The sequence below is a fragment of the Dermacentor variabilis genome, chromosome 9, assembly GCF_050947875.1.
Source record: "Dermacentor variabilis isolate Ectoservices chromosome 9, ASM5094787v1, whole genome shotgun sequence".
Taxonomy (NCBI): Eukaryota; Metazoa; Arthropoda; class Arachnida; order Ixodida; family Ixodidae; genus Dermacentor; species Dermacentor variabilis.
Window position 1 is genome coordinate 149,765,253 of NC_134576.1, and position 13,286 is coordinate 149,778,538.

General features: G+C 47.2%; 1 protein-coding gene across 19 annotated transcripts in view; it reads left to right on the forward strand.

Annotated features, from left to right (window-relative positions):
* The window catches only part of Wnk (Wnk kinase), a 541,117-nt gene that overhangs the window by 245,311 nt on the left and 282,520 nt on the right, over positions 1–13,286 (forward strand). For all 19 annotated transcript variants that reach the window (XM_075670005.1, XM_075669987.1, XM_075669988.1 and 16 more), the window contains one exon: positions 5,626–5,726. In XM_075670005.1, coding sequence (XP_075526120.1) covers positions 5,626–5,726 — 101 coding nt within the window. The remainder of the gene's footprint in view (positions 1–5,625; positions 5,727–13,286) is intronic.

A 13,286-nucleotide genomic window follows, 5' to 3' on the forward strand; every position in this document is an offset into this window, starting at 1 on the left:
GAGCGATTAATCTTTGAAATTAACACTGTGGTATGGAGGTGACGGTGTTCTGCTGCTGAGCTCGCGTGTCCAGCCACAGCATTCTCATAGCCTTGATGTTGATTTGATTCCCATCAATCGCTAAGCTTACTAACAAGCCAGGAGCAGTGTTTGGCATGTTGCCTTCTTTGCTGCAGTATGGCTGAAACATAAATCCTTCAACGTAAGTATACTTTAGGAACCCCCTGCATATCCAGTGCATTGTGCTACTCTGGGCCAACAGCTACAGGCTGTTCACCATGGAACATTGCTTTAACAGAAAATTTGTGGTGCAAAATAAGTGACGGGAAACACTAGAAAGACAGGATAGGACTTGTGTGTTTCCTGTCACTTTCTTTGGGCCACAAATCTTTCGTTAAAGCTATGCACCAACTTGCCCAACATTATATTCTGCTTGAACATTGCTTGCTTATGACTACTGCGCTGCAGTGATAAGGCCTTTGTTTGCTGGGCTTTCAAAGCTATCACTGTACTATCACGAAGAGACAGGAAGCATGTACTGCTGCCCTTTGAAACACACTGTTGGACGTGCACCAGATAGACGGGCACATGCAAACAACTCAGTCATATACCAGCACTTCTCAAAAAGGAACTTTGTCCCCTCCAAATTCAAAAATCCTATCCTAACACACTACAAGGCAGTCAAAATAGCTTTTATTATGGAAAAATTAGCAACAGTGGCTGCAGAGCATGCCACAATTCGGAGAGCTTGCTCTGATTCATCAAGGCAGCTAGAATTGAGTGGGCTGGGACAAGCTGCTTATTCTAGAAAGTCTTCTTACAGTAAGAGTTCCTCCAGAGCCTGCCTGTCTACTCGGAAATCCTGCACATGGCTGTGCATAAGTGGCCACTGAGGCAAGGCGCAACTACAGGAGAGAAGCTCTCTGTGATAGCTGCTTGATTGTACAGTCAAACCCACTTATAAAGATGCCAGTTTTAACAATATTGTTACGGGGATTTTGGGAGTGGTAGACAGACTGTGTTTACAATATATATACAACCAGAGTCAATGTGGTAAAGATAGCTGACCAGCAACAACACGTAGCAGCCAGTGTCTCACGATCGTCTTCTTTCTTTCTCTTCTTTTATCCTTCCATAACAATATTATCGGTTATAATAATGAGAAGCTGCTATGCCACCAACTTTCGTATGTTTTCTGTGTTGAAATAGCCCACTTACTGCAATGCCTCCTTGCCACATTATCAGTTGTAACGATGAAGTCTGGCTACTGGGCGTCTGTACCAAATGGTAATGGAATACAAAATGCTTGAAAAGAAAAACAAAGAAAGAAATTCAAGTCTGTGCACCCTCACCCGCTGCTCCAATGGCCGCCGCGTGCTCATACAGTAGAACATGTTTTCCAGCCTTCACCGCATTGCCAGCCTCTCGCACCTCTCCCATCGCCCTTCCACACCGCGCCACCCTACGAAACGCGAATTGTCCACGCCACCTGCGCTGACAGCTCTGCTCCCACATTGCTTGCTTGCCCCTCATTCCCTGCAGTTCTGCCAACGGATTAAGCTGCTCCTCATGCACATCTTTGTTGGTTGCATCGTTCCTGGCCACATAGTTACTCCGTTTCGTTTGACTCGCCGCCGAAACGAAAGATGGCCTATGCACCTGCTGATCATCGGCAATGCACGACATTGCCATTGAAAAGAAAGCACACTGTTATAGATTTGGAAACTGAGTACAGTGTCTTGGTGAAGAAATACGGACTATTGCAACTGACATCTGGACAGCAGAGAAGTTCAACAAATGAAACTGCTCTGTATACAACGGGCAAAAACACGTTCGACAAGGTGTCTGTAAGGAAGTGGAAGAGGCCCTCTACGAGTGGTTTCTCAGTGTTCATGCCATGAACTTGCCTATCAACGAACCAATTCTGGCCACGAAGGCAAAGCAGTTTGCCCTACTCACCAACAATGTGGACTTCCAGCAAGGTGGCGGCTGAATACAGCGCTTCAAAGAAAGGCACGGTATTGTTTACAAGCAGTCGCCGGCGAGGAAGCTTTGCTTGAGGTGTAGGTGAAGCAGAAGTGGGTGGAGGAAATGCTACCCGCATCCTCGACACCTACATTGACACTGACATAGATAATGGCAACGAAACAGGTCTGTTGTTCCAAATGTTGCCTTCCAAAACGCATGCACTCACAAGAGACATTTCTAAAAGCGGCAAAAACAGCGAGCTGCGCCTCACTTTGGTTTAGTGTGCCAACATGGATAAAAACGACAAGTGCCTCAGATTTGTCGTAGAGAAATAAAAAAATCCCTGCTGCCTCCACAGTGCTGCCAGGATCCTGGTATGCCGCCTTCACAACTCCAAGGCGTGGATGATGCGAGAACTTTTTTCGGGAGTGGCTCTTGGCTTTCAACCAACGTATCAAGCGATCTAAGAGGAAGGCTCATCCTAAGTAATTGTACTTCCCACTAGTCCATACCTAAGCTTTTAAGTGTGGAAGTGTTTTCCTACTGCCGAACACAATGGCAGGCTTGTAGCCCATGGACGTTGGTGTGGTCGCCGATTTCAAGGTCACATATCGTCGCTGCATTCTGAACAAGTTAGTCTTGTTGACGGATGTGGCCACACAGACAAGCAGGGAGCAACCGGACTTGAAGATCAATCTATTGATGGCCATGTAGTTTATCTTTGGTGCATAATTCGAAGTAAGTGCTTCTACAGTGAGGAACTGCTTTAGGAAAGCGTGCTTTGTCTGAGACAGCAGTGACTTATACAAAGCCTTTAGAGCTCCACTAATAAAGTGATGCCTTAACTTATGTCCACAGTCGACGAGGATGCTTCAGGTCTTTTAAGCGTTTCTACATGCGGACGATGGATTAGAAACATCAGAACTTGCAACTGATTAGGTGATCTTCGCGAGTGCACTTGCATTGGATATTGACAGTGATAGCAATGGCTGCAGCAATGGCACAATAGGGCAGGCTGCATCACTATTGTACTCACAGGAGGCCCTGCAGATGATTCAGTCCCTCAGGAGCTTCGTTATTGCTAGGGACCTTCTGCAGCACTACATGGAGCACCTGGATGCTTTGGAGAAGGATGTCAGCAAGCTTTGCGTAAAACAAGCAAAGCTGACAAACATGCGGTTTTCTCATGCAATCCAGTGAGAAGTATGTGGGGAGATGCTTGTGGTGATTTTGCCCCAGCATTTCTTCTGGATTTCTAAAGCTGACTGGCTGCTGTAGCAACCTTCTCGCATATTTAAGGCCCCTTTTGTAGCCACCAAAGTGATGCCTCAGTGGAACTTGCATGTCACCTGCCACCCATGACCCTTCCTTGAAGTTGCTATAGCAATCCATTCTGGAATGGCAATAGCCGTGGCTTTTTACATGTGATCAGAGTGCGCGGGAAGCTCAGTTGAACAGCGAAACGAGTCGGCACAATCAGCAGGCGGATGAATGAAGATGGTGGGGAGGAGCACTGCCATCCCCCTATTTTGCTTTTTTCATGCAATCTGGTTATAACAATGATTGGTTATAACAATGGAATTTTTGGGGCACTTAAATATTGTTATAAGTAGGTTCGACTGTATATGGAATAATTGAGTTACTACAAACATTTCTTGAAAAATGACACCTGCTACTTGGGCTCAGTGAGCAGGTTTATTTCCTAGCACCCACATTCCAACGACAGTGGACGCCTGCTAAACACTGCAGGCTGCCACAATTACTAGTGTACATCTGCTGTTGCATTGTGATGTTCATTCCTGTTAATCAACGTGATCACCTTCAAGGAAGCAACTACTGCATCCATGTTGACTACCAGCGTGAGTTGCAGCCCACACAGATAGTGTGGCAGTGTGGTAGCGCTGTATTTATTTGAATCGAAGTGCTCCTTCTTCATGACTTTCAAAGTGATGAAGATTCGAAGCAAGCAAAAACAAGACAGATGAGCACGAAGTGCACCATCAGTACTTGCCCTTGTGTTGAGGTACCTGCTCCTCATGATATCAAATAGGAAGGGGGGACGGGGTGCAATTTTCATTGTTGCTGTGATGTTCTGTGTAAAATCAAAGTGTGGTATGAAATAGTAGCCCATGTGCCGTGTGCTGCAGGTGTGAGAAGGGAAAGTGTGCGAAGGTGAGTTGAGTAGTGGCTTGATGTGGTGCCCTATATTGGAGGTCACGTGACCAAGCACACACTAAAGGAAGATGAGGTTGCGGCTTCTCAAGCTCGGCCATGATGGTGCATGGCATCCGTTCGCATGGCTAAAGGCATATGCAGCCTGCGTGCTGTATTTTGGAGGTTATCTGCTGCAGGTGCAAAGTCTAAGGGGAGTCAAGATGAATGGTTTCTTCCCATGCTCCTAGTGTTGCAGGTTGCATAATCTAAGTTTTGGGGATGTGGTGAAGTGAATGGCAGCACGAAGCCTTCGCTTCCCAGTGCCGCTGTTCATCTCACCAGTGGTGTGACAGTGAGTGCTCACTGTCATCCAATAAGATCTGATCATTTAGTGTGTGCACGACACCAGCTCAAGTTCATATACTTGACAAATTTAGGCTCCTTTTATTGTTTTATGAATGTTGCATCAAGTTTTACGGAAAATTATTATTTCCGCAAAATTTTCTCCTTTTGTTGCTCTCCACACCTTCCATTGGGACATAGCGAAAAGGCACTGGAGAAGTACTTGCTTCAGACCAATTCCTGAAACAGGTGAAATCAGCAGCAGTATTGCTGAAAAAGTAACTGTGATCTTAAAAACATTATGTTGCTTGTCAGTCTTCGTAGTTTCAACTTTGGTGCTGCTTGTGTGATGCATATAAAGGTAAGTCATCGTTAATAAAGGGTGTTTGTATCCAACAAAAGGCGTGTGCACAAAGCAAGGTAGAAAAAGAAATGTGTACTATTCTCCACCTCCCCCCTCTGAATCATGTTTATAATATTTTTGTGAAATTTGAAGTTCACAGATTGGTAGGGATGCAAACTAACCGTTCCAACTGTCAAGGCCCATCTTGGGGACAACCCTGATAGGAACACAGATGATTTCCCACGTTATCGTTTCCCTGCCTTAGCCACTGTTTCGAAGAAGCACAAGTGTGACTTAATTGGTCCCCATCACATTTTATGAGTGCGTTTGACTTTCGCTACTGCTGCAAGCATTGCAGTAACATTAATGTTGTGCCCAAAGTACTCGATGCGCTATTTTTACTACAGGACTAATTACTGTTAGAGCTTGTGACCAGCATGACCTTTTCTAGTGCACAGCATACTATTTTGTTCCCTTGCAAATATGAAATTAGGCCTTTGAAAGTCGCAGAAATTATTTCTGGCAATGTTGAAGTAGATGCAGCCAGTTGTATGGCTGGGATGAGTAATGTGCAAGGTGTTCTTGCTTATGTATGTACCAATTTTCAAAGCCTGATTGGTGTCAAAAAATCTTGATTTTGTTGATAGACTGTATTTATCCAGCTGGAACATTTGTAAAAATTTGTTACTCGCTTTGTTGGGCCTCTTTGTGGTGGAAAACCTTTGTAGTGCTAGTGCGGAGCCAGAATGGTAGCATGAGCCAAATTTAAATTCATGTTTCTCTGTATTAACGCACATGCATTGTTGGTTGACCTGCAGGATGAACTCCTGCCTTTGGCCCATGACACGGAAACCGTGCAGCCCTTCTGTCAACCCACACTCATTTCTTCTCAGCTCTATGATGACCTGCGTGGCGACAGGTAGGGGCGCTTTGACAGTGCACTATGTAAGATTAGCTCCTTTTGCGTTTGCTTTTTTAAAAATGGGAATAGCTGAACATGGCTAGTCGGTGCTAAGATCTTGCATTTCCTCTCAGGCTTGGTCCCGTATTACATTCAGAGAAAAATTGATGTGCAAAGGTTGTCCAGAGCTTATGAACTTGGGGCAGAAGTGCCCATGAAGGGCACACCTGGCTCATAAGTAAGGGAAGACTTTGGGAATTTTGAAGAACTATATTTAGTGGGGGTGTGCAAATATCAAAATTTTCTCTTTTGAATCGAATACAAATACTTAGCATCAAAATCGGATCGAATATTGTGCATGCATTTATTAGCAAGTTAGTTTATTTTAACATTTTGGAACACAGCAGTTAATATTGTCATTGGTTAAAAAATTAATAGAAAGCCATTATACAAAAAGATTGTGTATTTAGCTTATGTCAGCTTTGAAAAATTGAGTAATTTCCGCTAGTTGTCCGTTCTCACCAACCTGTGCCTTATTGTACTGCATCAATTTCTTGTAAACTCAAAGCCATTTGACCCTGTACAAGCTGTCACTCGTCACATTTGCTTTTAAGCACAATTGAGGGTAGAATCTGTAAAGAAGTGCACCTTCGCTGTTCGCAAACCTGTGCCTCTTGCTACACAAAGGCTGGCTTTCCTGCGAAGCTTAGACATCCAGTGGCTAAGCGGGTTCTACAGATGAAATTTTGCCAGCAGCATGAAATCATCGCAAAATTCAACACAATATCAAACACACCTTCTTACATTAAATAAATGCTAAGAACCATGTCAAAACAGACAAAATGCCAAGAACAGAAATAAATGCTAAGAACCATGTTTGCTCATGCACAGCCAGCAATATATTCGATTTGTTTAGACTATTCGTATCCAATCGAATATTCGAAAATTTTCGAATACCTATTTTCGAATTGAATATGAATATTAAAAATATAATGTTCGATACTATTCAAGATTTTTGGATATTCGCACCCCCTAGTATTTATGCTTCAAATTAAAACATTTGTTTAGTGTTTTAAACTTCATCATCATCATCAGCCTGCTTACGCCCACTGCAGGGCAAAGGCCTCTCCCATACTTCTCCAACAACCCCGGTCATGTACTAATTGTGGCCATGTCGTCCCTGCAAACTTCTTAATCTCATCCGCCCACCTAACTTTCTGCCGCCCCCTGCTACGCTTCCCTTCACTTGCAATCCAGTCCGTAACCCTTAATGACCATCGGTTATCTTCCCTCCTCATTACATGTCCTGCCCATGCCCATTTCTTTTTCTTGATTTTAACTAAGATTCATTAACTCGCGTTTGTTCCCTCACCCAATCTGCTCTTTTCTTATCCCTTAACGTTACAACCATCATTCTTCTTTTTATAGCTCGTTGCGTCGTCCTCAATTTAAGTAGAACCCTTTTGGTAAGCCTCCAGGTTTCTGCCCCATAGGTGAGTACTGGTAAGGCACAGCTATTATAGACTTTTCTCTTGAGGGATAATGGCAACCTGCTGTTCATGATCTGAGAATACCTGCCAAACGCACCCCAGCCCATTCTTATTCTTCTGATTATTTCCGTCTCATGATCCGGATCCGCCGTCACTACCTGCCCTAAGTAGATGTATTCCCCTACCACTTCCAGTGCCTCGCTACCTATTGTAAATTGCTGTTCTCTTCCGAGACTGTTTTAAACTTAAGGTTTGATAATTTTTTCAGTGAAATCTACCATGAATCCTTGTAAGCTCATATTTACTTAATCCAACTATTTTGGTACAGTGGATGCTTAGTGTATAGTAAAACCATTCGGGAATGGATGCACTTGTGTGTTTATGCACCACAAATGCAGCTTCTCTCAAATGTCCACCAACACTTGCTGATTCGTTTGGCATGATTGCATATTGCCACTAGGTGTCACGCGTCAGCGCTGAGAAAGAAGTGACTGGAACACGCGCTCGGCAAGAGGTGGGCGCTGAAGAAAAAGAAGCAGAGGCTGAGGGCGCCGGCTTGAGTTTTGTGTACGCCATCTTGTACAATTGTCTGTCTCGTTGACACCGGGTAGATCTTCAACTGTCTTTTCATGACAAAACTGGTGGAGGTGCGGGGTACAGTTCATCCGATGCCACAAACCCCTCCTGGTAGCAGGAGTACCAGCCCTATACTAGTGGACACCCCTGTTCACCGGGCCAGCAAGAGAATCCGAGGATTACCTCCGGGGCTTGATCACCTCTCCGTAACAACATCGACGCCCCCACGGACCAGTATGGAACCAACATCGACTTCTCTATCGACCATTATGCAAGGTACGGCCACAACGGCAACTCAGTACCTGCTGCAGAATCTCAGAGTGCCGAAAGTGTTCCACGGGCATGTCTTCGAGGATGTAGAAGACTGGTTAACCCAGTTTGAGCGCGTTGCCGAGATAAACGAATGGAGTGACGTGGCGAAGTTGAGAAATGTCTACTTCAGCTTGGAGGACGGTGCTCGCACTTAGTACCAGAACCGAGAAGGGCTCCTCAAATCATTGCTCGAGTTTCGCTGTGCCTTGCTGGAGACATACACCAATGCTGATCGCCGCGAACGAGCCGAACGGACGCTCCGATCCTGCATTTATCTGCCAAATGAGAGCGTGACGTCGTACGTAGAGGATATGACGCGCCTCCTCCGTCGGGTGGACCCTACCATGCCAGAGGAAAAGAAGCTGGCCATCTAATGGAGGGAGTTAAAGAACAGCTATTTGCTGGCCTGGTTCGAAGGCCGCCGAAGACCGTGGGCGAATTCTTAACCGAAGCTACCATGATGGAAAAGATGCTGCACCGTCGCTCAGCTTTCTATGAAAGGCAAATGAACGCTACTTCACCTTCGGACCAGTGCTCAGCTACGTATGACAAGCACGCGAATGCTGCTACACTGGCGGACGCGGTTGCCTTTGGAAACCTGGACGTTCTCCTGGACCTTATCCGCTCTGTCGTTCATGATGAGCCTCAACGGCTCAGCCGCCTGCCTCAGCCCACACTGGGTTCCCTTTCTGCCCTCGTGAGAAGTGAAGTGCAGCAAGCGATCCAAGGTCCCGTCTCAAGCAGCAATACGCCGCCTGTGACAGCACAGTTGCAGCGGCCATCGTATGCGAAAGTTTTGGGGCGAGTCCCTGTCCGCGCTCCGACCCATTTCATCCCCACCGCATCATACGTCCTGCCGCTCCCATCAATGCAACCGATCCAACGTATGGAGGATCGGCGCCCGCTCGAAAGGAAGTCTGACGTCTGGCATACCCCGGACAGAAGGCCTCTGTGCTATCACTGTGGTCACGTATTCTGCGAGTGCCCATTCCGCCGCATTGGGACTGCAAGGTTTTGCCATGGATTCACCAAGGCCCAGATATGGCGAAAGGCCTAGGGCGATTGAAGAGTACCTAAACCAGCAGGGTATGCCACTGTTCCCACGGCGGCAGTCGCGCTTACTGTCCCCCACGTGATCTTCCCCAGCTCCTAGCAGCCCTCCAATGGCAGCGCAGGGACGATCGCCAAGCCCTCGTCAGGAAAACTAAGAACAGCGACCTCCGGGGGCGAGGCCGCTGATAATCGCCCTTCCGAAGACCTCCTATCGACGCGAGCATGGTCTATTCACCACGATTCAACGACAACAGCAGCTGAACTCAGCGACAGACTCTCGCTAGACATGCCTGTTGTGCTCGACGGCCGCCACGTTAGTGCGTTATTGGACACAGGTGTCGACTACTCGATCTTGTGCGGAAAACTAGCGACGGAACTTAGAAAAGTTATCACGCCTTGGTCTGGAATGCAAATTCATACTGCTGGCGGGCATATCGTAACACCGTTGGGCATGTGCACAGTCAGAGTACAAATTCGTGGGTGTACGTTTCCAGCCAGCTGCCTTATACTCCGCAATTGTTCTCGGGACCTCATCTTGGGCGTCGACTTTCTGCGAGACTATGGTGCCATTATAGACCTCCGGGGGCGCACAGTGACTTTTTCGACGGAGAGAGCAGTGGACAGTCGTGACAAATGCCGACGTAACGCGCTTCGGATTTACACTGACAGTGTAACTTCACCACCATGCGCGAATGTCCTGGTAGCGGTCGTATGCGACGATCTGCATGACAGCGAAGCTGTTGCAGAGGGCAATTCCTCCCTTACGCTGAGTCATGGTGTATGTGCAGCCCGCAGTCTCATTATGCTTCGAGGTGGACATTCTGCACTCTTCCTGACGAACTTCAGCCAAGAACATTGGCACCTGTTTCGTCGTACTACTATCGCTTTTGCTGAGCCCATAGCAGACGTTGCTGAATGCTTTGCGTCTATGACAAAGGACAACCCAGCTCAGACACCCAGCAATATTGACATCAATTCAGACCTTTCGGAGGAAAAGCAAAAAGCGCTGCGTGAGTTGCTACTTCGGTTCAAGGAGTGCTTCGCATCTACTTCTAAGGTACGCCAGACGCCCATCACGAGACACCGAATAATCACGTATGATGATTCTCGTTTCATACGAACAACTGCCTTATCACGTATCGGCAAAAGAGCGCAACGTGATTAATGCACAAGTGAAAGAAATGCTTGACAATGACGTCATACAACCATCCCAAAGCCCTTGGTCGTCGCCGGTTGTCCTTGTCAAAAAGAAAGACAGAACGCTTCAGTTCTGTGTTGACCATAGAAAGTTGAAAGTCGACCTTCGAAGAACATCCGAAGCATTTAGAGGCAGTACTTGAGGCGCTCTGCTCCGCTAATCTCGCACTAAAGCCAGAGAAGTGTCACTTCGGTTATGAAGAGTTGAAGTTTCTCGGGGATGTCGTGAACGCTGACGGTGTCCAGCCTGACCCAGACAAAACATCTGCTGTTGCTGCTTTTCCAACTCCTTGTGACAAGAAAGCAGTACGCCGCTTTCTCAGTCTGTGTGCCTGCTATCGTTGCTTCATCGCTAATTTCTCCCGGATCCCCGAACCACTCATACACCTCACGGGAGAAGACGCACCCTTCGTTTGGACGGATGAGCAGGATGCAGCTTTGACCGAGTTACGGCAGCGCCTGCAGAAATCACCCGTTCTCGCTCACTTTGACGAGGACGCTGACACCGAGGTGCATACCGATGCAAGCAACATCGGTCTTGGCGCTGTTCTCGTTCAACACCAGGAAGGCGTCGAGCGAGTGATTGCTTACGCCAGTCGCACCTTTTCACACGCCGAAATCAACTACTCCACTCCCGAGAAAGAGTGTCTAGCGGTTGTGTGGGCCATCATGAAATTTCGGCCTTATCTCTACGGTCGCCCTTTCAAGGTTGTGACAGACCACCATTCCTTGTGTTGGTTAGCCAACTTACGAGACCCGTCCGGGCGACTTGCTCGATGGAGTCTCTGTCTGCAGGAGTTCAATGTTGCCAACGTCTACAAATCGGGCCGCAAACACGAAGATGCGGACACGTTGTCACGCACTCCCGTCAAAACTTTCAATAAGGACATGGACGAAGACTGCGCATTCCTTGGGGCCTTCACCGCATCTGACCTGATCATACGGCAGCGCGAGTACGCCGAAATACGCCTTCTCATCGATCACCTAGAAGGCAAGAATGTTACAATCCCACGACACATTTCTCGCAATCTATTGGCCTTCTGCCTCCGAAATGGTGCCCTCTACAAGAAAAACTCGAGTGCCAGCGACAAAGAGTACCTGCCGCCCTCCGTGATGACATTTTCCTAGCCTGCCATGATGAGCCCATGTCTGGACACTTGGGATTTTCACGTACTCTTGCAAGAGTATGCCAGACATACGACTGGCCCAGACTTTCTACCACGGTGAAGCGTTACGTGCAAAGCTGCCGTGAGTGTCAACGCAGGAAATCACCGTCTTTGAAGCCCGGGGGGTTACTCCAACCCATTGCACCACTTAGCATGCCGTTTGATCAAATCGGCATGTATCTTCTGGGACCCATTCCCTTGTTAGCCAGCAGAAACAAGTGGATTATAGTCGCCATGGACTATCTAACACACTACGCCGAGACGAAAGTTGTACAATGTGCCACGGCCTACGAAGTTCCCAGTTCTTTACTGATCAGATAGTCCTAAAACATGGTGCCCCATCACATGTCATCACCAACAGAGGAACTGCCTTTACAGCCCAACTGATAGAGGACATATTCGAGCTGAGCTGCACGCAGCATCGCAAGGCAACTGCGTATCATCCGCCGACAAACGGACTGACGGAACGGCTAACCAAACCATTGCTGACATGCTGTCTATGTATGTAGACGTCCAGCATAAAACATGGGATCAAGTCCTGCCGTACATTCACATACAACACTGCTATTCAGGAAACAACACGATTCACACCGTTCCGTCTTGTCTGCAGGTGCGAGGTCCAGACGACGCTAGACGCAATGCTCCCGCACGACACCGACGCATCACTTACTTCTGACGCCGAGCAACTTACTCAACACGCCGAGGAAGCTCGTCAACTCGCGCGCATACACATCATGATGCAGCAGATTACTGACGCACGACACTACAACCTTCGACATCGGCAATTTGAGTACCAGCCAGGTGACCAAGTCTGGATGTGGACTCCAATCAGTCGCCAGGGGTTGTCTGAGAAGCTGCTTAGTAGATACTTTGGACCCTACAAAGGGATACGCCATGTTAGTGAAGTGAACTATGAGGTCATTCCCGACGATTCCGCGTCGCCTGGGCGTCGACAGCACCATTCAGAGATAGTGCATGTTATTTGCCTCAAACCGTATTTCGCACGTTAAGGCGGCACCAACCCGATTCTATACGATTTCCACACTTCCACTTTCTTTTAGTAAGCATCGTAGTTTAGTAAGCATCAGGTCGATGCGTTTCTTTTGGCGGGGGGATAATGCCGTTAAGTGTCACGCGCCGGCGCTGAGAAAGAAGTGACTCGAACACGCACTCGGCAAGAGGTGGGTGCTGAAGAAGAAGAAGCAGAGGCTGAGGGCACTGGCTTGAGTTTTGTGTACGCCATCTTGTACAACTGTCTGTCTCGCCGACGCCGGGTAGATCTTCACCTGTCTTTTTGTGACAAAATCTTATACAGCATGAACAAACAATGGATGAAAGACATTACAGGACAAGGGCTTGGGTTTCGATTGAAGGTCGACAGGACAATGCACTGCATGGGCTGTTAAAAACACTGTTTTCACTGTGATATTGAAATGACGACAACAACTTCGGCATGACCAGGTGAGGGGCAACCGTCGGGCTGCGCGAGCAAATAAAAGCCCAAGGTGTGGAGCACCGGGCAAAAGAAATGAACTGGATGCTTCCAAAGTTTGGGGCAAGACCATTGGCCAGCCACATGATCCTTTATTGTTTTTCATTTATTCATTTTATTAATACTGTCAACCCTAAATTGAGAGTCGTAACAGGGAAGGCAAAATAGTCATGTACATAAAATTATGTGCAATGCATATCAGATCACATACATAGATTGGCACAGCAAAATAAGATTGGTGATTTATGTAAATACGCATGCAAAAGATGTTTAAATTTACTCGCATCTTTCA